This window comes from Phacochoerus africanus, chromosome 8 (assembly GCF_016906955.1).
Source record: "Phacochoerus africanus isolate WHEZ1 chromosome 8, ROS_Pafr_v1, whole genome shotgun sequence".
Classification (NCBI taxonomy): Eukaryota; Metazoa; Chordata; class Mammalia; order Artiodactyla; family Suidae; genus Phacochoerus; species Phacochoerus africanus.
Window position 1 is genome coordinate 66,472,426 of NC_062551.1, and position 25,539 is coordinate 66,497,964.

General features: G+C 59.1%; 1 protein-coding gene across 6 annotated transcripts in view; it reads right to left on the reverse strand.

The window, feature by feature from the left end:
- Positions 1–8,120: 8,120 nt before the first annotated feature.
- Positions 8,121–25,539, reverse strand: part of NPHP4 (nephrocystin 4) — a 110,477-nt gene continuing 93,058 nt past the window's right edge. For 4 of the 6 annotated variants that reach the window (XM_047791230.1, XM_047791233.1, XM_047791231.1 and 1 more), the window contains 12 exons: positions 22,684–22,809; positions 20,863–21,071; positions 16,954–17,180; positions 16,665–16,851; positions 15,796–15,879; positions 12,217–12,373; positions 11,654–11,739; positions 10,999–11,084; positions 9,898–10,069; positions 9,137–9,316; positions 8,735–8,878; positions 8,121–8,578 (listed from right to left, as the gene is read on the reverse strand). In XM_047791230.1, the coding sequence (XP_047647186.1) occupies positions 8,438–8,578; positions 8,735–8,878; positions 9,137–9,316; positions 9,898–10,069; positions 10,999–11,084; positions 11,654–11,739; positions 12,217–12,373; positions 15,796–15,879; positions 16,665–16,851; positions 16,954–17,180; positions 20,863–21,071; positions 22,684–22,809 (1,799 nt within the window). In that variant the 3' untranslated portion in view covers positions 8,121–8,437. Of the gene's footprint in view, positions 8,579–8,734; positions 8,879–9,136; positions 9,317–9,897; positions 10,070–10,998; positions 11,085–11,653; positions 11,740–12,216; positions 12,374–14,343; positions 15,615–15,795; positions 15,880–16,664; positions 16,852–16,953; positions 17,181–20,862; positions 21,072–22,683; positions 22,810–25,539 lie in introns of those variants that run through there. The other 2 variants (XM_047791232.1, XM_047791235.1) reach the window with 2 other exon arrangements.

Genomic DNA, 25,539 nt, shown 5'->3' on the forward strand with positions numbered 1-25,539 from the left:
ACCGTGACAACAAATACACCTGCTGAGGCCCTGACCCCCAGACCCGTAGGCGGGAACTCTGTGTGCAGATGGGGTCTCAGAGGCGGGTAAGGAAAATGGGTCCCTAGGGTAGGTCGTAATCCAATAAGCCTCGTGTCCTTCCAAGAAGAGAAAATCGTGCCACAGACACAGAGGTGGGCCGGGAAGACACGGGAGCAGCCAGCGTTCAAGACGGGGCGAGGCCTCCGGAGGTCTTGGACTTCAGCCTCCTGCACGAGGGGAGGACCCACCTCCGCTTTTTAAGCCGCATCTGTGGCGCTCGTTAGGACAGGGGACTCACGCAGGTGGGGAGCCAATGCCGGGCCCCAGGGGCCCCTGAGCGTCGGGGTCAGGGTCTGAGTCTCTCGTCCCGACAGCCTGTCTTCTGCCACCACCACCTCCTGCCACTCTCTGTGCAGCCGAAGCAGACACAGACAGGGACCACCATGGATGATGACAACCACACACAGGAGAAGCCACATGCACTCCCCTTGGCCTGGGCATGTCATTGGGGAGGAGCCGGAATCGGGAACCCGCGGGTCCTGGGAGAGGCCGAGGGGCGCCCAAGGAGTGTCCGGATCTCCTGAGACACAGGGTCACAAGAGACATTCAGCTGCTGCGGTTGGAGTCCAACACGGACGGGGGAGACTGGATGGAAAGAGCCAAGTTCATGCTTGGTTTGAAAAGGACCAAATAGTTCAAATCCATATTCCTAAAAAGCATTTAAACAAAATATAACAGGCTACTAGGAGGCCACCGCCGGCCTCTTCACCTCCCCTCCCCCAACTAAGCGTGGGGCCCAGGGACGGGGGGGCACCTGAGGGGACACAGCCACAGCCAAGCACATCACAGGGTGGAAGGACACTGCTCGCAGGGCAGGCATTGCTCTCAGAGCTGTCCAGGGGATGGCAGCAATGCCTGGGGACAGTCCTGCGGCCACCACACTTGACTCCTGTGGCTCCTCCTGTGCATGCATCTGGGCCTCACAAGAGCCCAGGTGTTGGTAGTTTTGAGACCCCACCTCACACAGGAAAAGGGTCTCCCGAGCAGCCAGAGCAGCAGCCACCACCGAGTCAGATTCAGGCTTTGTGGTCCACACCCACTGTCCCAGCTCAGGGGGTGGGCGAGGGAGGATGGGGCCACAAGTGAATCGAACCATCAGCCTTTGCAGGACCCGCCTTTGTCTCACCCCCGAAGCTGCAGGCAGGAAGGCCGGGAGCAGCTGTCTTGGTGGCCGTCAGGTTGGTGGCACAGGTGTTGGTCTAGAGGCGGCAAGATGCAGGGGAGCAGCAGAGGTGGAGGCGGCCACTCCCAGACAGAAAGAGCTGGAAGGACAGTCTGGCCTGGGACCCACCCCTCGGCAACCTTGGCCCTTCCCTCCACTTCACACCCCCTGGGGCCCCATGTCCCATCCTAGCAGGCTGTTCCATTCTTTTCCCGCAAACATTCCTCCCGCAAAGGAGCCCGACACCTGGGTGTGTGGTTGTTTCAAGGCTGAATACTTGGAATGAAATTTATCTTTAAAGCCTCGAATTGCAGGTCAATTTGGGAAGCTGACAGCCGAGATGACAGACACACACGGGGCAGAGACTGTACCTCTGCACAGCCCGGCTCCTGCAGGAAGCCACCTCCTGGGGGGCGGGGGCGGGCGATGGCCACGGGGGCGTGTCTGCTGCAGCAAGGGTCACCCTGTCGACAGGGGGTTCTTTCGATTTACACCAGGCCCTCCCTCCCAAGGCCTGGAAGTCTTGACTCATTGGTTATGTGAATATCTAAGATCTGCCCCAACAAATGACCACACACTTGGTGGCTTTAATACCACAGAAATGTGCTCTCCCACAGCTCTGGAGGCCAGACGTCCCAATCGCAGGGGTGGGCAGGTTGTTCCTTCCAGAGGCTCTGAGGGGAGATGGGTCCCAGGCCCCGTCCTAGGCCCCGGTGGCTCCCAGCCGTGCTTGGCTCCTTGGCCGGCAGACACATTACTCCAGCCTCTGCCTCTACCATCACCTGACATTCCCTGTGTGTCCTCTTCCGCCTCCTACAGATTTAGGGAGCAGCCTCATCCAACACAATTCCATCTGGGTCCTTACTGACATCGGCAAAGACCCCACTTCCAAATAAGGCCAGAGTCTGAGGATCTGGGTGGACGGGAATATTCACTCCACTGCAGGCGGCCTGAGTATCCCTCCGACCACCCTCTGACTTGCACTTGGCCTTCGGGCACCCCCACGACAGCCTTGGAGGGGCGGGGAGCAGTGGGGGTACACACAGCTGGCTGCCCCGAGGTGGGCCTTCCCTTACACGGAGGGAAGGTCATTCCCTTTGACTCCGCATGGCCCCCCACGACCGGCTCAAACTTGGCGCGGCTTTGGGATCAGGAGAGACACAGGGGCCCATGTGGCATTGCCAGCAGGTGTGTCCTGATAATAAAGCTTCGGCGGTATGTGGGGCTCTGCCCCCTTCACCCGCAGGAAAGGCCTCTGAATTCATTGTTTGTCCCCCAGACTCAAGGGCAGGGTCCCACGTGGGACCAGGGCGACCCCACGGTGCTCAGGCTGAGGCAGGAGATAGATGGGTCCTGGGCCGAGTGGCTGGAACCTGCCCCCTGGGGACAGATGCTTCAACACAAAGATGACAGCAGGAGCCAGGAGGAGCTGCGTCCTGCTGGGTTAAAAGAAAAGAGACCACACACTCTCATTCCTGAGGTCAAGGAGACCTTCCCCGACGACACGTGCTCAGAAAGGCTCCTTCGGGGTCAGACAGAAGAGGGCCCCAGACCACCGTCCATCCTGTCACCTTCCCAGAGACCCTCGTGCTAGAATCCGCCTTGGCTAAAAGATGCTCGTGCACAGAGGACGGCCCTGGGTCAGGCCAAAGCCAGACGAAGCAAGGTGATCGGCCAGAGGAAGCCGGGAAGGACCACTCCACACAAGGGATTTAAACCATGCCCAAGGTGCATGGCTCTCCGCCTGTCTGTCTCTCTGTCTGTCTGTCTGTCTGTCTGTCTGAGCTGGGCCCTGTTTTCTCCGTATCTTTTAAACTCTCTCCTTGCCTCCCTACTCTCAGTCTCTTTGCCAAACTTTTTCTCCAGAGGGACAAGGACTGGGGGCCTCCACCAAGCCTGCTGGCCCTTGAGGTCTAGTGCTCTCAGCCCATAGCCACCCGAGAACAAGGCCACACCAGACACGGACCCACGGGAACCCCTTACTCGAGGCCACTGGCTGTTCCCCCCTTCCTTCCTCTCTTCTTTATTTGTGCCGTTCTCAGCCCACGTCCCTGAAAAACCAAACTGAAACCACTACATCCAGGTAGCTGGGGGTGGGAGACGCGTACACCCCCAGCCCTCCGCACGGCGTGGGCAGATAAAAGGTTGTGAAGGAAACAGAACCACTGTTTTCCCCAACCTCTTTGAACCTGAGGCAACAATTTTAAAAGGTGCCCTAATTTCTGTCTAAATAGAGACAAACACAGTGTTAAATCATCATCAGAAATGAGAAAAGCAAAGCTGCTAATCTGGCTTTCATTTGACTCCACTGAGTTAAAAGTAGCTTTCAGCAGGGGTGGGAAAAGGAGGGGCAGGAGGAAAGAAAGAAAATCATCCTAAAAAAATGTCCTCAATGGAAACAATAATGCTCCCTTTGAAAGCTGGTGTGTCTTTGTGCACGCGGGGAGAAAGCAGAAGCTCCCAGCCCTTATCGGGAGATCCCGGTGGCTGGGCCTGGCTTTCTCATGTAAATCGCCCAGCCGGCTGCAGACCCAGCTGGGCCAGGAGCGGGATCCAGCAATCCCACTCCTGGGCCTCTACCCAGAGAAAACCACGACTCACAAAGACACATGTACTCCAATGTTCATTGCAGCACTCTTTTCAATAGCCAAAACGTGGAAACAACCTAAATGTCCATCGACAGAGGAGTGGATCAAGAAGATGTGGTACATATACACAATGGAATATTACTCGGCCATTAAAAAGAATGAAATACCAGCATTTTTTGCAACATGGATGGACCTAGAAACTATCATGCTAGGTGAAGTCAGCCATACAATGAGACACCAACATCCAATGTTTTCAGTGACATGCGGAATCTGGAAAAAGGACGGACGGAACTTCTTTGCAGAACAGATGCTGACCCACAGACATTGAAAAACTTATGGTCTCCGGAGGAGACAGTTTAGGGGGTGGGGGGATGTGCTTGGGCTGTGGGATGGAAATCCTGTGAAATCAGATTGTTATGATCATTATACAACTACAGATATGATAAATTCATTTGAGTAATTAAAAAAAAAAAAGCAAAGGGAAAATACTAGTTCACGTCTAGGCCGGTGGCTCAGAACACTTTGGGTTCACAAAGAAAGGAAGGAGGCCCCTCCTTTAGGGAGCACAGTGAACTTGACCTGGGTTCTGGCCCCAGCAGAACCCCAAGATGGCCCGATCACAGCCATGGTTTCCCTCCAACACTGAAAACTTCTCATCAACGAAATCTCTGTTCTTTGTGGGGAGTTCCTGTCATGGCCCAGGGGTAAACGCATCCGACTAGGAACCATGAGGTTGCGGGTTCGGTCCCTGCCCTTGCTCAGTGGGTTAACGATCCGGCGTTGCCGTGAGCTGTGGTGTAGGTTGCAGACGCGGCTCAGATCCCACGCTGCTGTGGCTCTGGCGTAGGCTGGCAGCTACAGCTCCGATTCGACCCCTAGCCTGGGAACCTCCATATGCCGCGGGAGCAGCCCTAGAAAAGGCAAAAAGACAAAAAGACAGAAAAAAAAAAGAAAGAAATCTCTGTTCTTTGTGAGAAAAGATAAAAAAGGAGAAGGAAGTTAATGAACCTGACTAGGATCCATGAGGACGCAGGTTTGATCCCTGCCCTTGCCAGTGGGTTAAGGATCCAGTGTTGCCAGGAGCTACAGGGTAGGTCGCAGACGCAGCTCGGGCATAAAGGGAGGAGTTTCAATTCTTACCTGTGCCCAAGGGAAGGCTGCACATGCCAGGATGACCAAAAGGCCACAGTCTCCTGGGAGAGGGGCGGGAAGCAGGGCAGAGGACAGCATCCCCTGGAGGTAAAGAACCAGCTCTTCTGACTTAAAAAAGTGTGGACCACCCCCCACTCCCTGCCCCCAGCTGAGCCCAGCTTCACCTGCCCCCCTCGTGCCAAGGCCTGCGTCACTGGGGAAATACAGGTCACTAATTCGGCCCCCAGTCCTGGTCCCGAGGCGGGGAGCGTGTCCACCCCAGCACTGACCCCACCACTTCATCGCAGATCAGCCCACAGCCCACCAGGTCCCTGCCCACCCCCACCACCTGCTCCCACCCCTGCTCTGCTCAGTCACCTGCTTTTTGAAGTCAACCCCTCCTCCTTCCTCTTGCTGACTTGAGCACCGCCCCACTGTTGCTGTTTTACCCCCTTTTTACCATCTGAGTCCCACCAGGGGGTCAGCTCCTGACCCAGGGCAGTGACGGTGTCTGTCTCAGGTCACCACAGTGTCCCCAGTTCCTGCCTGGAGGAGCGGCCACAGTCCAGGTGAGATGGATGAGGGAACTAACCACAGGGGGTGAGGACCAGTGACCGAGCATCCCGGCTGGTGGCCTCTCTTGCCAAGGTGGCTGCTGCTTCCCTTTAGTGCCCAACCTCCCGCACGCGCAGCCCACCCCACCCCCACCTCCAGCCAGAGCAGGGCCCCCGGGGGACGGCAGCCTGAGCTGGGGTACAGTCCCAGGGCTCCTGTGAGGATGGAGCCCAGAGCAGCAGGGCCTGCAAGCCCCCCATTCCAGTCTGTTTTATGGACCGGATGTGAGGCAAGGGCGCCCCAGGAGCTCATTCTGTGCTGACGAAATGGGCTCCCCAAACACGGCAGTCCCTGGATTTTCCGCCTCTTGGAAGCATCTGGAAACGGGAGGAGATGAAAGTGAAGGGGTCCGTGCCTGCCCACCCATCACTGTGCTCCTCCTCCCACTGCCTCCTCCTCCCACCTGTCCTGCCCCCAGGACAGCAAGTCAGGAGGCTCCAAGGCCACCTTCCTTCCTAAAACACCCTCTACTGGAGCCGGGTCCCTGGTGGCAGGGCTCAGCCTGGCCGGGCCTGGACGGACCTGGGCAGGGACGAGCTGAGCTCTCACTGTGCATGGGGCCGGTGTTCAAAATGCAGAGGCTGCCCTTTAAAAATCAATGCAGGAGTTCCCGTTGTGGTGCAGCGGAAACGAATCCAACTGGGAACCATGAGGTTTCGGGTTCGACCCCTGGCCTCGCTCAGTGGGTTAAGGATCCGGCGTTGCCGTGAGCTGTGGTGTAGGTCACAGACAAGGCTCGGATCCTGTTTGCTATGGCTGTGGTGTAGGCTGGCAGCTGTAGCTCTGATTAGACCCCTAGCCTGGGAACCTCCATATGCTGCGGGTGTGGCCCTCTAAAGAAAGAAAAAAACAAAAAATGTGAATAAAAGTCAATGCAAAGCCTCTGAACAACAGGCACAGATGAACCCTGCCGGCTCTCGCATTGCAGACCCTTCTTTTCCCCAGATTCACCCTCCACGTGGCTCTCAGGGGACACGCCTGGCACGGGGAGGGCGGACCTGGAGGCAGGAGGTGGGGGCTGCGGAGGCCCCTCCTGAGGGTGTGGGGAACAGGCTCAGTGCCAGCCCCTAACCCCGCTGATGGGGCTGGAACTAAATCAGGCTTCACTCCCACCAGCCACGGTCTGACCCTGGGCCGCCTTGACGGCCATCCCTCTGAAGGGCCTGCCTGGTCCTTCCCCTGGGGGTTGCTCTTAATCATGGGATCCCCCTGGGTTCGCGGTGCAGAGACCCTCCTCGTCGTGGGCTTCTTTCCCTGGGGGTCCAGCTTCCGGTCTGCATCTACGCACGGCCGCCTGCTCACCAGCCCGGAGCCAGCAGCCAGGGCTCAGGCCCTCGCATCCTCCTTGTCCGTCTCTCCAACAGACGAGAGGTAAGGTTTGGGCTTATAACCCGTCATCCAGCCTGTCACCGCCACCCCTGAGGATGCTTCCAGCTGGCCCACTTCTCGCCCCCTGACTGCCCAGCCCCCCAACCCCTCCCACCCTCCTGGCGATACCACCCCCCAAAGCCACTGGACACATGACCACCTGAAGGACAGACTATATTTCTTTCTTTTCTTTTCTTTTTTGTCTTTTTGCCTTTTCTAGGGCCGCTCCATGGCATATGGAGATTCCCAGGCTAGGAGCCGAATCGGAGCTGGAGCCACCGGCCTACACCACAGCCACAGCAACGCAGGATCCAAGCAGCGTCTGCGACCCACACCACAGCTCACGGCAATGCTGGATCCTTAACCCACTAAGCAAGGTCAGGGATCGAACCCGCAACCTCATGGTTCCTAGTCGGATTTGTTAACCACTGCGCCATGACGGGAATTCCAAGACCGTATTTCTGAGACCCCTTGGAGTGGGGTGTGGCCACGTGCCCAGGTTCCAGGCACTGGGGTGGTGGTGGGCAGAATAATGACCCCCCCCACCCCAGGCCCGACCTCATCCCTGGCAGCCGTGACCAAGTGACCCCCCACAAGGCAACACGGATGAAGGTACAGATTTTTTTTTCCCTCTTTTTCTTTTTAGGGCCACACCTGCGGCATATGGAAGTCCCCAGGTTAGGGGTCAAATCAGAGCTGCAGCTGCCGGCCTACGCCACAGCCACAGCAACGTGGGACTGAGCCACATCTGTGATCTACACTGCAGCTTGCAGCAATGCCGGATCCTTAGCCCACTGAGCGAGGCCAGGGATTGAACCCACATCCTCATAGACACTATGTTGGTTTCTTAACTCACTGAGCCACAACAGGAACCCCAAGATACAGATCGAGACAGAACAGCTGTCCTGGATTCTCCAGGGTCCCAGTGTCATCAAAGGGCCTTACAGGGGGAGGTGCGGGGGCTGGGGGGAGCAGTGCAGAATCAAGAAGGACCCGTGACAACGAAAGCAGTGGCCTCCCCTCAGGTCAGGACTAGGAGACTCGCCCACAAGTCACAGGCCACGTGACTGCCATCCTCCAGGGAAAACCAAACTTATGCTGTCGACAGAAAACGTCGGACAATGGTGAAAACAGCAAAAAACACTCAAGAAAACCGCCAAAAGAAAAGACTTGTAAAAATTTAATATTTCATACAACTTTTTGAAAAAATATGAATACCAGTATAAAATATTACGTAGCAAATAATACGGTTTGTACAAAACTCAGTAAAAAAAACATAATTTTGTCATTTAAAAAGATTCCTGAAATACATTTCGCTGAAAGCAAACCCTAATGTCATCGGGGGTGACAACTGCCCTGGTGCCTCGGGGAGGGACGGGCCTTCGGGCCTGACGGGGCCTGCCACGCGCCTGGCACCGGCAGCGGCCCCACTGGCCTGGGCACCGGGAACCCACGGCAGAGGCGGGGGCGCCGAGTCGGCACCGGGCGGCCTTCACTGGTAGGAGACTTTCACGCAGAAGGCCTCCTCGGTTTTGTCCTCGCGGTCGTTGATGTAGACCAGAATCTCCTCCTCCCCGGCCCGCTGACGGGGCACGAACCGCAGGCCGATGGTGTAGGTCTCTCCTCCTCCGACCTATAAGAAGCACCGCGGTCCCAGCGCCCACCCCCGCCGGCCTCTCTCCTCCAGCAGCTTCCGCGCGGCCAAACCCGAGCCAGCCCGCAGGCTCCAGGCACAGGCGGACACTCTCAGCCGCCGCGCCCGGACCCGCTGCCCGCGCAGCCCCCGCACCTGGAAGGCGTCCTCCTGGAAGCGCAGCAGGTCGGGGTGGTCACTGCACAGGCGGTAGGCCCTCCGCGTCGGGTAGGGGTTGGTGTAGGTGATGCGTTTGTGGGCGCCCTTTGCTCCCCCCGCAGCCAGCGTGATTTCGAAGGCCTGTGGGAGGGCAGCGTGGGCTGGCTTCTCCCCCGGACATGGCCCGAGCCCGCCCTGGACCCCCGGGGCTGGACGCCTCCACGAATAGGTCAGACAGGCCTCGAGCACCTGGCCCAGGGGATTCACGGGACAGGAGCAAACACCCCCTCCCCAGATTCCCAGCCAGAAAGGGAGGGGGTGGCTGGCCAGGTCAGGGGACCGGGTGACCATCAGGGGGCCCAGCACCAGGCTGTGTGGCCGGCACATCACGCATCAGACCTTGGAGATGAGAGGCAGGCGGCAGGAGAGGCACACGAGCCACGAGGCCACCAGCTGGTGGGCATCCACGTCAACCAGGTTGAGGTGCACGAACCGGCTGCCGGGCCGGAGGGGCCTCACGGCCACGTGCAGGTCCTGTACCGCGTGAGGCGGCAGCACGAAGACCCCTTTGGGGTCCGTCTTCAGGGACAACAGAGAAGCAGGTGGGGGGCAGCTCCTCGAGCCGTGGGGTGGGGGCTGTCCGGGTGCCCGTGGCCCCGGGGGGGCTGAGAGTACCCCAGGGGAGCCCAGGGTTCGGGGTGAACACCTGCGCCAGCCAAGGTCCAAAGTGAAAGGGCCGCACCTGAGGCCAGACCACCAGTGCCAATGCCACAGCGGGTCACAGGCTGTGTCCCCCCTGTGGGGGGCAAGTCCCCGCCCACGTAGCCGTGACCCCCTAGGTGCCCGAGCTGCCATAGCAGACAGGGCTGGACACACCACGGCTCTAAACTCCAGCAGCCCTCACTGCCCAGACGTGAGCCTGAGGCCGAGCTACTTCCAGGGTCACTACTGATACCCTCCCCCCAACAATTCTACAACTTGGCCTTCGGGGTTCATGCGTCCCTCCTCCCAGGCTGGCACCTCGGATAAAGGCGACGTGCAGGAAGATCAGGCCAAGTCTTGGGGACCCAGCGCAGGGCCGCAGCCCGACCCCCGCCCCTCCCCAAGCGGCCAGGGACAGGGGAGGCTGGGGACCCCCACGAGACCCCCCGAGGCCGTACCGTCAGCTCCTGGGGGTGTGAGCTGAAAGCTTTCACTTTCCTAACCGACTGGGTCCCCCGAAGGACAAGGGACAGGCGGGTGCGCTGGCCCGTGACACAGGAGACGTCCACGCGCTGCAGGGAGTGGAGGTGGACCTGCCAGGTCTGGACAGGCGTCGCCAGCCAGCGGTCCCTGCGAGGGACAGAAGCCAGTCACAGTCAGCGGGGGACGGTGCCCTGACCTCAAGAGAGGAGCGGAAGAGGCCGAGAAGGCGGCCGTCACCCCCTACGGCCACCTTCCTCCAGGGGAGGCTCCCAGGAGAGGCGGCCCCTGTGGGGCCTGATCCTGAACAGAGACCCCGAGTGAGTGACGACGTGGGCATCTGCACCCAGGCCAGCTCCCTCCCAAACCAGGCCCGGAGCGATGACCACGGGCGGCAGGGCCTGGATGAGAACTTGGGCGTGGCGGTCTCACAGGCCTGAGCCCAGGGCCCTGCACCCGCTGCCTGATGCCCGGGGACACTGACCCTTGGTTGTAAAATGGGCTCAGCGACGCTGCCCCTGGGGTGTGACGAGGACAACATTCTGAGACCACCCCACGGCGCGAGCAGACCTGGCACAGCCCCCAGCCAGGACGGGCACTGGGTTCAGGGGACCCCACCCCATCCTCAGGCGGCCCCAGGCCTTCCAGCCTGCAGCAGTTTTCAAGGGTCTCTTAGAGGAAAAGGCAGAGGGACCGGGGTCCCTACGCCTGGCGAGAAGCAAAGGGGCGAGGCCATCACTTCCTCGGGCATCAAAGGACCACCGCCCACAGTCCCTCAATCTCAGGAGGGGACCACTGGGACAGGGGCTGCCTGGCCGGCCTGGCACTGTCTGGGGACAGAAGTGGCTTTGAGTTTCTCTCTAGCTGGACTTCCGATGTGTCCCTCAGGCCGGTGGCACCCTTGCAAGGCCCCCCACCAGTCTGAGACCCTTACCTCAAGTGACCAAGACCCAGTGGCCTCCCCCATCACAAGTCTAGGAACAGCCGGGGCTGGCCCGCTTCCAGAGCCACCAGCGGTCCCCAGCCTGCCTCCCCACCCCTCTCCCACCCCTCTAGGCCTCCAGGGCCCCCGTACTTGCCTGTAAATGGTGACAAAAAAGTCCTTGACCTCCGGGCTTGGACCACTGGCCACCTTCAGAAACACGTCGCGGGGCTCCCCGGGGCCCTGGCAGACAGTGGGGGCATCACAGGAAAGCCGCTGCCTCCTTGGCCTGACCCCGGCCGCCCAAGCCCCCAGGAGGCGGACACAGGTGTGAACCAGGCCCCCCCACCCTCCCCTAACACATTTCTAATTTCCTGCACTAGGCACCATTCACTTTTTTTTTTCACTGCAAGAGAAAATCATTAACTTCTTGATTTCACATTGAGCTTCATAATTATATTCTGCAGGAGATCTTATCCAGTTTCCTAACCGGTCCTAACATAGTCATGGCCGTTATCCTTACACAATGGCAATTAATAAGTGCCTTAATTATCGCTCACTTTATTCAGTTTGCCCATGCCTTTTTTTTTTTTTTAATTTAAATTCAGATAATCAAGGAACTGATCTGCCAGCAGAAAAAACGAAGACGCATTCAGAAAGCTCTCAGGAAGGTGTCGGAATAGCCCCTTAGCATCTCAGACAGACGCTGTTAAGCAAAAACCTAAACTGACGCAGTGCGGGAGGCCAGGGCGCGGACGGTGGCCGGGGCCTCGTGGGCAAGCGTCTTCCCGGCTCGGGGATGCAGAACTCACCACGTTCTGGGCCTCACAAATGACATTCGGGTCGCTACATCGGACATGGACCGGGGGGTCCTCGTCGGACAACCCCACAGGAGCACCTGGAGCGAGATCACGACAGCTGTGTCTTCCCGCAGCCTGGGCCATCGCAGGCGCTCAACGCCCGCTGGGGGACTGACACGCTGGGGGCACCACGGAGCAGGGGGCCGGACGTGGACTCAGTTCTGCTCCAAAAGGCGCCAGACAGAACCGAGATGAGTCTGCAGGTGGAGGGCCGCCCGGCCAGCTGGCCAGGCCCAGGACTGAGGGGGCCTCAGAGCCTGACCCCTGAGGCGCGGCAGCCTTCCCAGGGCTGTGACTTCAGGAGGATGGGACTGGCCGGCCAAGGAGGAGGGAAGAGCACCCTGTCACCTCAGAGGAGGCGGGACGGCCACCCTGTCAACGGCTTTCCAGCCATGCCCCACGCGGTACAAGAGCATCACGGGGTGGCGCAAGGAGGCCCCGTGTCACCCTAGGGGGGGAAGCCCTTTCCACCTGCTGAACCTGCCAAACGCAGCCGTGGGGACAGCGGGACCTGCCTGGAAGCGTGTGCCAGGGGGGCAGGCGGATGGCCTTCTTCAGGAAGGTGAGCTCCGGGTGGTAGAAGCGAAAGACCTGGTCCACCACGTGCGGCTGCGTCTCCACCGTCAGGCAGAGAACGGCCAGGGGCTTGCCACTGCCCGTGCGGAACAGCACCTGCCAGGAGAGTGGGAGGTCTGGGATGCAGGGCCCGGGACCCCCAAGGGGTCCGCTCACCCCTGCGAGGCGGGAAGGACAGGGAGGTCAGACTGCAGGCACTGGGTCTGCACCAGCCCGTTCCCAGCCCGCAGGGAGGGAACCAGCCCAGGGTCCCGACACATGGACCATGACAGCTGCTGCTCCTGCCACTTCCCGTGGGGCAGGCGCCTGCCAAGAAGGTCAGTGAGAAAGGCCTGCAGCCCCAAGTCCCCCTCCAACGTGCCCGCTGCCTGCAAGCTGGGAGGTGGTCCCAGAAAGATCGGGACCCTGACCTCGCCAGGGCCTCATGGGCAGGGACAGAGCGCGCCTGCACAAGCTCTTTGACCCCAGGCTATAAACAAGGGCTGTGCCTAGAAATACAAACTTTTTTTTAATGGCCACGCCCAAGGCACATGGAAGTTCCAGGGCCAGGGACTGAACCCGAGCCACAGCTGTGGCAATGCCAGATCCTAAACCCACGGCGCCAGGCCAGGGATCAAACCTGCACCTTCGCAGCGACTTGAGCCACTGCAGTCAGATTCTTAACTCACTGCGCCACAGCAAGAACGCCCACAGTTCTCTTTTAAAAAAAGTTACTTACTTAAAAAAAAAAAGAAAAAGGATCTGTGTTTCTGGCTCAGCAATAATGAACCTGACTAGTATCCATGAGGACGTGGGTTCGATCCTGGCCTCACTCAGTGGGTTAAGGGTCCGGCGTTGCTGCGAGCTGTGGGTGTAGGTCGCAGACGTGGCTTGGATTTTGCATGGCTGCGGCTGTGGTACAGGCCTGCAGCCGCAGCTCCGATTAGGCTCCTAGCCTGGGAACTTCCACATGCTGCAGGTGCAGCCCTATGTGCAAAAGAGGGCCTGACTGGGAAACCAATGGAGCAGGTATCTTTCTTCCAGGACTCAGTCGGCCCAGCGAGCTCTCTCCGGGCCCAGGATGGAGGGTGGCACACAGCCAACTCCGAGGCCAGGAACCTTCCCATCAGACAAACCTTCCACGGAGGAAGGATGCTCTTCTACTTTGGAGGGTTTTCACAGGAAAGCTTTTCGTCGTATAATCAGATGAATTCTAACTGGGCAGCTACCCACCTGCCCAGTGGCCACGATGGCTTAGACCTGGCGCGCAGAGCATGCTGCCCAGCTCTCTGTGCCCTCAGCACCCCTCCCCCCAGAAAGCCTCTCCGGAATTCAAGGTCACTGTCCCCATTTTTCTTTCACAGTCACCCCTCTTCCGGCCTCCAAGCGACATATGTTGGTCTTGCCCATACACCTGGAGGGGACCAAGGCCGTGAAAGAGGAGGAAAGGTGGGGCAGGCCCAGCAGACACACCATGTGACCCTGAGTGGGTGAGGGATCCAGATGGGATATCTGGTGAAATGCGAGCGGGGTCTGTGAGGGGATTACATCAGTGTCCTGATTCTCCTGCCTCTGCTGTTGTTATTTTCAGGACACAGGAGCCCTGCGTTTCATGGAGCAATGGGCTATTTGGTCGATAAGTTATTCTCAAACTGTTCTGGAAAAAATAAGGATAAATAGAGACACAGATGAGACGCCAAGTGTGAAGCGTCAACAACTGGAAAACCTGGGTAAATAACAGATGGGAATTCTTTGTTCTATGTTATAACTTTTCTCTCCATTTGAGATGATTTCAAAATAAAAAGGGTTTTTTGGTTGAGTTTTTTTGTTTGGTTGGTTGGTGTTTGGTTTTTGGTTTCTTTTGCGCAGGCACTAACTTGAAAGCGATAGCAGTGGCCAGAGAGAGGACAGTTTTATCACCCAGTGCCTGGCATTCTGCAAATATCAAACCACACGTTCTCACTAAGACTCCAAAAACCAAACCATCTTTGGAGGTTCCCAGGGCACAGCTCAGTATTTTAAAAATTGATCAATAGGGAGTTCTCTGGTGGCCTAGTGGTTCAGGACTTGGCATTGTCACTGCTGTGGCTCAGGAACTGCCCATGGGCAAGGCCAAAAAAATTTTTTTTTTATAAGTAAGAGGAAAGAATCCAACGTCTACCATGCCTTTCTGGGATGAAGTATATTTCAGAGTAAGGCAACTCCCAAGGCGGGAAGTTCCTGTTTGTAGAAGTATCACAGGTAATAAGTACCAGAAAGAGAGGCACAATTTCACCATTTTCCGTCCTGACAGGATGAAGGATGTGGGCAGTGGAACCCTAGGACAGATCATGCCACCAGCATAAACAGCTGCTGTGGGTTCCGCGGGTGTTGCAGGGGTCAGTCACCGATCCTGGCCTGCGGCAGTCAGCCCCGCATGATGACTCCAGGGACAGAGCGCCGAGGACAGCGGCCCCGACCCCACAAACCCATGGTAAAGACGAGTGAGCACGGGCTCCATCTGGCATCTGACGACTTTCTGCTAACTTGGGGGCCGAGGTGATGGCACGTAGCCAGGCTTAAAAAAGTCCTCCGCTGTTAGAGATGCGTCCTGAAGTAACCATGAGCAAACGCGCAAGACATAGCTGGGAGGTGTTTAAAAACTCCAAATTCACATAAGGAAAAATGTACTGGCCTCTCGGATTTTATCTACAGGTTGAATAAAAAACTAACATATTTCTTAGACAAAGGCAAAACTGTGGCTCCACTTTTACATAAAACACAGCAAATCTCCCTGCTGATGGGGCCACGGGCACAGGGCTGCCGCCCGGTGGGACAAAAGGAGCGGGACTCAGGAACGCAGGGCTGCAACTGGAGGCCAGCTCCTCGGTCTGGGACCACACCAGCGTCTGTCCTCAGGGCGAGGGGGAAGCGGTTCTGTTTCTACTTTCAACCTACCACAAAAAGCATCTGCCTACCCCCAAAATAAATAAACAAGTCAGAAATTCCTATAAAACGACCGCATCCCAAGCTCTGCTAGGGACATCCTATTGGCACGTAGGAGGTTGATAAGTGTGCCTTGCAAACTGCTGTCCCCTGTTGGTGGCACTGGGGACAGAGTCCTGTTCCCTGGAAGTAACCCCTCTCCCTCCCATACACACACACACGCTTGGATACCACAAGACACAGGAAGGCTGTGATCGGGGTCAGAGGGGCGGTCAGACCCTGGACGTGGGGGCTGCATGCAGTGACGCCTGCAGCAGGCACTGGGTGTTGGCTTCGCACCCAGAGCTGCCACATAGCCAGGTGCCAGGAGCTGTGTCCATGCTAGATACCAGCCCAGAGGCCAGACCAGTGTCCAGCTGAAGCTGTCGTGGTCCTGTTGGGACAGGAGAAGTCCCCTCCAAGGGTCGTGCCCCACTCCCACCCAGGCCCAGCCCAGACCTCTGCCCTCCAGGAGGCGCAGCAGAGCGCAGAGGGGCCAGACCCCAGCACAGTTGGCTGGCACCACGGGACCTGGGAACACCGGGCGGAGAGGCCTGCTGTCTCTGCCCCCTTACCTTGGCGTGTTTGGTGGGCAGCGTGCTGGCCTTGCAAGGCGACTCGGCGTCTGTGTCCTGCTCGGATCTCAGCTCAGCGGAGGCCTGTGAGAAACCGGTCAGCAGCACTCAGGCTATGAGATGGGGCCCAGGGTGACAGGCACTTGCCCTCCTTGTAGGGCCTTGTACCTGAGGAACAGTGGCCACCCTGGGCCCAGGGTCCCCAAATCTCATTCACTCTCACAGCAACCACCCCCCCTCACCCCAGCGGCAGCTGTTATCAGCCAACCCCACGGCCCCAAAGAGGAAGCAGAGGCCGCCACGAGCTGGAGGGGGTCAGACCCGGTAACCCGGCTCCACCCAAAGCAGAGGCCTGGCGTCTTTGCCGTCCTGATGACCTCCTGTCCCCAAAGAGCCGACGCCGAAACCCGGGAGCCTCATGCCCACCTCAGGGACTATCAGCCTACAGAGCTGACCTCACAAGGTCAAAAGAGAGAAACGCAGGCCGCGCCCGCCCCATCACACACGCGTGTGTGGCCCGCACCCCTTCAGGGCATCTCCAAGTCTCTGAAGTTCACGCTGCATAAGAAGCAGGCAGATGGCAGTAACTAGACAACAGAAAATGCTGGCGAGTTTCAACCCATCAGCTCTCCTGAGGTTTAAGAAAGGCCCTCTTAGCAGCTTAAGAGCAGGTGGTCTAGCCTTTGCTGAGGCCACCTCGCAGGGCACGTGAGACCAGGGCTGCAGCACAGAGCAGGTGCCAGGGCACATCAAGGGGCAGGTGCCGCGGTCCTCCCCATCGCACAGAAGCGCGTGGGAAACGCCAAGAGGACCCTGAGCCCCCACATTACGTAGAGCAGCCCCGCCGCAGGGCAGACGGTCTTCCGCACCTGCGCGGAGGCGCGCGGCCCCGCGGAGAAGGTCTGGTATTTGAAGGGGACGTGGGCGGTCTCCCCGGGGCGCAGGAAGAGCTGGGGGGCCAGGCGGCCCCGCTGGTGGAACATGTCCTCCTCCAGGGGTGTGTGCAGGGCGGCGGCGTCCTTGAAGTACCTCCACTCCTGACTGTCCAGGATGATGCTGCAGGAAGGGAACCGCGCGGGGGCGTGTCCTGCCCGGCCTGGCTCTGGGGCGTCGCCCCCACCCGCCGGGCCCACGGCCCCCAGGGAGCGCCCCCCCTACCTGAGCTCAGGGCTGTCCACCTCGACGGTCACCGTGTGCTGCGTGGTGTGGGGGTTCCGAAGAGCGAACTCAAAGAACTCGGCGGCGCCCAGGGTGACGCGCAGGGTGTGGCGCGTGGTGATGGCAGCGCTGAGCGCGCTGGCGATGCTCTCGGCCTTCGTGCGCTCCCGGTAGGCGGCGATGACCTGCAGGTCTCGGGCGTGCTGGGCGCGGGCGCTCTGCTGGGCCTGCGGACATGGGGCCTCACACACCCTCGGGGCTGTTTTCTGGTCCCCACCCCACCCCAGAATCGCCACCGCCTGCTTCCTTGGCACAGGGTCACTGGGTCGGGTGGGACTGGCCTGCCTCCCGCCCTGGGTGACAGGGACTGGGGCTGCCTGTCTACCCGTGGGGAGCAGGGTCTGCCTTATGCCCCCCACCCCACGACAACCACCACCCCACCCTCCCCAGGCACGGCTGGAAATGAAAAGCAGAGATAACCGGTAACAAGGAAATAACAGCCCCCAGACAGACTCCCTGGCCACATCCAGTGTGGCAGCCGGAGTCCAACCAGTGAGCGGAGTCCAAGAGGGGCTGCGGCTGAGCCTGACCGACCCCCGGTTCAGCACAGACCCTCCACCCACCTCCTCCTCAAATGCTCCAAGTTTCCATGGGGGGGGCACCCAGATGTGTTTTAGAGGCTGGACAGGGGCTTATTTTTCTTCTGCATCTTGTAGCAAAAAGTGGGGCCTGTCGGAGGCTCCTTGGCCAAGACCTTTCAGTGCTGATCCTTCCAGGTCAGGATAGGGAGCGGGGAGGGGGGGGGGGGCATCTAAACGCCTTTAAATGCAAAAGGCGAGGACCAAATCTGATGTCTGATTAAATTACTTTGGATGTGGACTTTCCAAAACTTGGGCCTTTTCCCAGCAAGGGCATCGAAGCTGAGCCTTTGGTTTCTTCCTAGGGATTTGAAAATGGGAGCGCCATCATGGTCACACTGGCGGTTTTTTTTGTTTTTGTTTTTGTTTTTTTGTCTTTTTAGGGCCGCACCTGCAGCAAGTGGAAGTTCCCAGGCTAGGGGTCGAATTGGAGCTGCAGCTGCTGGCCTGCACCACAGCCACAGCAACATGGAATCCGAGCCGCATCGGTCACCTACACCATAGCCACGACAACACGGGATCCTTAACCCACTGAGTGAGGCCAGGGATCGAACCTGCATCCTCACAGAGAATATGTCGGGTTCTTAATCTGCTGAGCCACAACGGGAACTCCATCCTGGTCATTTTATGATGAGAGCTTCCGGATGGAAGGAAGCCTCTGCCAGGCTGTGCTGGATAACACAGCCAGACACGACTTCAGATGAGAAATGGACAGAGAGCTGCTTTTCAGTCCTGAACTGAGGCAGTGCTTGTTCCGACCCACTTCCGAGTGAAGGGGACAGGCCTGTAGAGGCCCCGGGACGAGGGCTCGAGGGGAAGAGGCCACATGAAGATGGGTGTCAGACTAGCCTGTCAGACTGACTGCCAGGCACAGCGACAGCCACTCCCTGGTTTCCCTGGGCTGATGGGCCAGAGCCACGGGCAGAGGCGGTGTGGCCCCAGGACACCAAGCGCCCACCTGCTCCTGGGCAGGCGGCAAGGCCGGCGAGAAAGAGCCGCCCATGGAGGTGCCAGCAGCTGCCTGGCTCAACCTGGACTGCAAGTCTGTCGCTAGCCCCAGGCCCAGCGTCAGGGACGCCCTGTACAGACACAGTCCCATCCTCCGGCATCAGCTTTTATCAATAAAACAGAAGTGACGCTTTGGTCTCTTTCTGCTGTGGTCCTGGAGGAAAGGTTTCTTAATCCAGAGCCCCTGCAGGCAAAGGTGATGACACGGGGTGGACCCCTCAGACCCCGAGATTCGCACTGTGGGCCCCGTGACAGGCCCCAGGGATGAGCACGTCACCCACCCAGAGCGCTGAGACAGGTGAACCCCTGGCTGGCATTTCTGGAAAGCAAAGCTCTCTCCCCCGTAGCACTTGGCACAGTGACAACACAGAACCTGGGACCAGTGCTGCCAATCTGCCACTTTGTGGGGCAATCCTGGAGCTGCTGGGGTTTGCCCTATGGGGCGTGCAGAGGGCAGAGGAGGCAGCGACTGTCCCAGGCGCTGCCCAGAGGAGGCCAAGTGACCCTCACAGGAGGCCTGCGACTGTCCTGGGGCACAGCAGGGATCTCAAAACAGGCCTCGGCCCCATACTCTGTGCTCCTGGCCCCGAGGCCACACCCCCTCCCCCAAGGGGCCCCGAGACCCTCAGCCTCCTGGAGACCATCAGGAGAGACAGCTGCCCTCAGCTGTTCTCCGCCTCCCTGTGCATGACCCCGGTGCCACGCGGTTCCACACACCGGTCCTGCATGCAGAGGGACAGCTGAGACACGGTCAGTTCTCTTCCCAAGGGCTCAGTGACTTCATACGATTCCCACCCCTTCCTCAAAAGCTCTGGAAGGGAGGGAGACTACCACGCATTTGATAAATCAAGTTACTTTCACCTCAGAATTCTCCCAGGCTACAAACCCAGGAAATCATTACAATTTAGTGGAAATTTTTCTCGCATTTAGAAATCCAATTACTTCCAAATTCACTGCTGTATTCAAAATGAGGGTTCTAAGCTGTTGATTTCTCTATCAGAACATATCAAATAAGAGGAAACCAGCCAAATTAATCATAATAACGACGAGGGTAAGAACAAGACTGGCAGCTATGGGACTGCGGACTTGCCCTTCTCGAGGCCTGAGCGCTCGGAGGCGGGTCACCAGCGGACGGAGCCTCGGAGGTTGCAGAGGAGGGGCAGCCTGGGTGCCCTGTGGCCGGTGGGGGAAGCCTGTCCCCAGCCCAACCCTCGGGGCCAGCCACCCTTCGAGGTGTTGTCACAGCCACAGCTGCCCCTCAGCCAGCAAGACTCTGGCCCCTCCACCCAATGACCCGGCCGGTCCAACCAGCGGTCTGGGCCCCCAGCCTGTGTGCCCTCCCCAGTGCCCTGTCCTTCCCCATTGGACCCAAGAGTCTTTTGCCTGTTGGTTTATATCCCCTTCCTCCGAGGCACCCCTAAGGGCGGGGCCCTTGCCACCTATGCAGGCACGGAGGGAGGGCCCCGCACGCTGACTGCTGCCCAAGAGGGCACAGGCCCGGCCCCTGAGAAGGATGGTGTATCTTCAGACACTGTCCTGCCTGGATGCAGAGCCAGAGGACCCCCAGGCCCCTGTCGCTTCTTTATTCCAGAAACTCATGAGGTGCAACCATTCTCTCCTCCCACCTCTTAGCTGCAAAATTTACAGGACTTTGGAGTTCCCACGGTGGCTCAGCGGTAACAAACCCAACTAGAATGCGTGAGGACGTGGGTTCGATCCCTGGCCTTGCTCAGCGGGTTAAGGATCTGGCATTGCTGTGGCTGTGGTGTAGGCTGGCAGCTGCAGCTCTAATTAGACCCTAGCCTGGGAACCTCTATATGCCGTGGGTGGGGCACTAAAAGACCAAAAAAAAAAAAAAAAAAGACAGGATCTTATTTAGATTTTTAGTCAAAAATGGGCATTTTTCTGGTCAGAATGAGTACTGCGACCATCCGCGATTTAGAAGTCATTCCTGGCTCTGCTCCCCAAACCCAGAGAACCCTCAGAATCCCCTGCAGCGCTTTCTTAAAAGCCGAGGCTCCGAGGACGCCCCCCCCCACCCCCCCGCCAGCTAACTCAAGTAGAGCCCATGAAGAGGCTTTTATTCAAAGCTCTCCACTAATTCTGGCCTGACACTGCCCTTGACTCCTGCGACGTCAGGTTCTCACGCTCTGTAACTAGGATTCGGTGGGAAGGAGGGAGCCCGCGGGAAAGAGGAGGGAAGGGGACGGGGTTATTCTCCCAACCTTCCGCGGGACCTGCCCGCACAGGGGCCCAGCCTCACCAGCGCACCCAGCCCGAGGCGGCCCGGCTCAGCTCCGCGCTCCTGCAGCCGCACGGCCCTCATGCGCTCCAGCTTGCGCCTGCGGACGGCGTCCCCCTCGCGGCCAGCACCCTGGGGCCCCCAGGTCCCCTGCCGCGGGCTGAAGAGCAGGGCGGCCAGCTCGCTGTCCACGTCGGCCAGCTTCTGTGCCTGGACCACATTTTTCACTGCTGGAAGGTGCAAAGAGAGGGCCAGAGGTTAAAGGGCAGAGTTTATACTCTTTAAGCAGCCACCGCACCCAGCGAGGAGCTCAGAAAGCCTCGTCTCCTCCTGAATTCTATGATTTATGAAGCTGGCACCCCTCCTTCACCAGCTCTCATGCAGAAGGAGGCCCATCTTGACCTGACCTCACTGCCTCTGTTTCTTCAACGTGGAAGTGAGGCCGCTGCTTCAGAACAGAGCCTCAGCCCGACTCCCAAAGCACAAACCCCTGTGAGTTCCTCTCTCCCACGGAGAATGTTCGAGGACCCACAACGTTTTTTTGTTTGTTTGTTTGTTTGTTTGTTTTCCACATGGCTACACCTGCTGCATGTGGAAGTTCCCAGGCTAGGGGTTGAATCAGAGCTACAGCTGCTGGCCTCTACCACAGCCACAGCAACACCAGATCCAAGCCACATCTGTGACCTATGCTGCAACTTGTGGCCATGCCAGATCCTTAACCCACTGTGTGAGACCAGGGATCGAACCTACACCCTCACAGAGAAAACATGGGGTTCCTAACTTGCTGAGACACAACAGGAACTCCCCACAAAGGTTTGGCTGGAGTTTCGAGGGACGCGCGGGATCCTGGAGGCCTCCCCAGATGGCATCAGAGGCCTCTCGGTCCTGACCAGCCACAGCCCTGGAATTCCCCCCGCAAGACACAGGTTCAAAGCCAAGGGCCACCAACAAGAGAATCCGGTGGCAGTTTTGGATTCACACAAGATGACCTGCAACATCTGGGGGATGCACCTTAAAGGGCACCCCCACTTTTCACTCCCACGACCGGTGTTTTATACTCAGGTCTGCGGGTCATTTGAAGGAGAGAGGAAAACCTTCCCTGTTAGGAAAGTATTTTCACCAAGCCCAGGTCTTTATCTCCCATGCACCTTCATTGGTTTATTCCTCCTCTTCTCACCACGGGGAGTCTCAAAATAGTTTTTAAAAATCATTCTGGAGTTGTCGTCGTGGTGCAGTGGTTAACGAATCCGACTAGGAACCATGACGTTGCAGGTTCGATCCCTGCCCTTGCTCAGTGGGTTAACGATCCGGCGTTGCCGTGAGCTGTGGTGTAGGTTGCAGACGCGGCTCGGATTCCGCGTTGCTGTGGCTCTGGCATAGGCTGGTGGCTACGGCTCTGATTCGACCCCTAGCCTGGGAACCTCCATATGCCGCGGGAGCGGCCCAAGAAATAGCAAAAAGACCAAAAAAAAAAAAAATCATTCTACGTTCATCCTGACCTCTTCCTTCCCTCTTCCCCGCAGATGAGCAGCTACCCGAAGACAAACACCACTCATAGGACCGCGATCGCTCCACAGAATAACATGGGCACCTCCACAGAGCCCGGTCTGGAGGGCACAGGGTTTGGCTAAGGCGGCGACTCGACCCGACCCGCAGGCCACTGATCCGGATGCTGACAGCCGCTGTCCGGCCCCCAGATCCAGGGAGGTGAGGACACGGACACACACACACACACACACACACACACACACGCAGCCTTCCGCCTCTCGCTCCTCCCACCCATGCCCATCCCACCGAGCTTGCCTCTCCAACCGCCGCCGGGCCCTCGCCCCCTCTACTCACGCCTCGGGCCCCCAGGGGAGAGGAGGCTGCCTCCCGTGAAACTGCTGGCTCCGTCGTTGGAGATGACCCGGGACCTGGAAGGGGGCAGCGGGCTGGGGCTCTTCACTCTCTGTTCACACAAGTGACCTGCGTGAAAAACACCCCCCGCCCCGCGTAAGACATTAACGCCAACAGGAGTCTAGGAAACACAGGGCAGGCGACCTGGGTAGGGAGTTCTGGCTTCCCGCCCGTCCACACCCTCTGGCCCAATAGCACCCCCAATGCCACTCCCGGGTATCACTCTGTCCCACCACTAAGAGCCAGCGCAGGGGGGGGCCTGAGTCCCTTCCAGCTCCCTCCTCTCCAGGTCCAGGTTGGGGTCCACCCCCGACCTCCCCGAGCAGCAGTCCCCTTTCCCACGCTGAGTCGGGGCTCAAGGAGCTCAGGCCCGGCTCCCTTGGCCCAGCCCGGTGCTCTGGGATGGTCACAGACTCTGCCATCAGCCCCTGGACTGTCCCGCTGTTCCCGAAAGCCTGTGTGCACTTCTGCAAACAAATACCCCTTGAGGGCGGAGCCTTCACTCAGGACCCCCTGGAGTGGGGCAGATCTTCCATGGGGATCCCCTGGGAGGGGGCGGAGCATCCACAGGGACCCCCCTGGGAGGGGGCGGAGCGTCCACGGGGACCTCGGAGCAGAGGTGGGGGAGTCCACGGGACCCCCTGGGACAGGGAGGACAGGTCTGGGCTGTTTCCTGACTCGGCCCTGGAGGGGATGGTGCGGTTCCCCAGGACAGGCGACCCAGCGGCCCCGCGCACAACAGTCCCCTGAGCTGAACCGCCACAGCCCCACCACCCCTCTGATTTCCAATGTCCTGGGCCCCAGGGATGAGAAGTGTTTGCCACAGAAACACTTCACCCATGAGGGACGGGGTCCTGCTCTCGAAACCACACCGTCTCTGCATGGAGCTGACACCCCTCAGGGTGAGGCAGACAGGGGCCTGCTGAGAAAGATCCAGAAACCCCCACCACAGTACCAAACACAAACGCTCAGGCTCCTGATCCCCAGTTCCAGTGAGTCGTCAAACACCTCCGCTCCCCAGGGAGGCAGGGGCGCTGCCACCTTCCCCGGAGCTGTTAGAAGGGAGCCCGCCCCTGGGGGCCGTTTCCTGCCTCCACTGGGCCCCGGTGCTGGGAGACGCTCCTGCTCAGCTGGCCAGCCACCCCCATTCCCCACCTCTCTCCAGGCTACCCTGTTGCTGGAGGCTGCCCTGCTGCTGGAGGCTGCTGTCTTCCAGGGCCAGCCCAGGGCCCGGCACATCAGCACACACCTGTCCATAGGTGGAACCTCGCCCTCCCAGTGACAAAAGGGGGGTTGGTCTCCAGCGGCCGGACAGAAATTCCCTCTCTCAGCTGGCTCTGAGCCGAGGTTGCAAAGGGAGAGACTGCTCTTCCAAAGGTCTTGTTCCCTGCACGGCTCCAGATGGGGGCCGCCCCCCCAGATCCCAAGGAACAGCAGACCCTTGGGAAGGGGATGTGACCACAGACCAGCCCCCAAAGGACTAGTGAGGACCAAGGCGCATCTGGGCGTGGGAAAGGCTAGATTCAACCATGACCGAACGAAATCCTCTCCAGCCAAATCCAGAGTCGATTTCCTTGACACAGTTCAAAGGCGGGTGCACAGCAGTGAGCGGAGTCCTTCCCTCAGATCTTCCATTCCCAAGGGTTTAAATTCCTCTGGTCACCTTGAGCTTGTGCTGGGGCTCTCGGCTCCTGACAGCCTTCCTGCCACTCCGCCTGCGGCAGGAGCCACTCTCAGCCACCTCACTCGGCTCAGAAGCAGCTCTGGCAAAGGTGTAGGTGTCTGCCTCTTGCACGTCCTCGGGGGAAACGGCCACACCAGGCGGGTAGAGGAGCCGCTAGAGGAGCAGGCGGCTCAGAGCCTGCCCGGGGCAGCGGCAGCGCCCTCGGCCTCTGGAATTGGAACCTTCCCAGTCTGTGCTCTGAGACGTACCCCACCCTTCACTCTCATCGCCCACAGCCGCCCCCACACTCTGCCCAGGCGCCCCTGCGAACTGGGGCTGCTAAGTCTCTTGACAAAACACATGCTTCTGGTCTCCGGGGGAACCTATTTTGGACCCTGACAGCAGCCCATCGTCCTAGGATCATGACCCTCACACCCTCCACCACCTCAATCCAGCAGCTAGAGGGCCCCTGGGTGGCGGGCAGGGAGGCCTGTGGTCCCCCGCATCTGGCTAGCGTGAGGCTGGCCTGTTGTAAGCCTGGTAACAGGTGCACCGAGACTCGCGGGAACCGAGGACCCGCCCCAGACAGCTCGCAGGGGCAGGCGACACACGTCCTCGGATCTCTGACTCTCAGGAAGACAATGGTCATCGCAGCAAGTGGCCCAGCAGGACCCCGTGGTCCCCTCCCCCTGGGCCTCGTGACCATCTCCTCCTGCTGTGTTTGGACTTGAAGAGCTGGTCTGTTTCGCAAGGGGGCAATAAACTGGATAGGATGGATTCACATGCGCCCATCGGCTCAAGACCACGTGGGGGCAGAGGTGCCGGGTCTCATCCAGGCACAATTTACAACCTGGAATTGCTGAGGTCTTCACCCCCTTCCGTGAGACAGAAGGTCACGGCCGAGGACCAACACGTTGCACGGGGCGGAGCGTCCCTCCAAATCCTCGGGGCTCCTGCCGCAGCCGGGCTGCTGCCCCACCTCCTGCATGGAAGCAGAGCGCCTCACTGCCCTCGGACCCCCAACCAGGGGCATCTGTCAGAGTCCACACCACCCGGTTCTCCTTCCACCCTGAGAGCGCAGGCACTTGAGGGTGCAGCCCCTGCCTCCAGGGGGAGGCCCCTCGGGACGCCTGCAG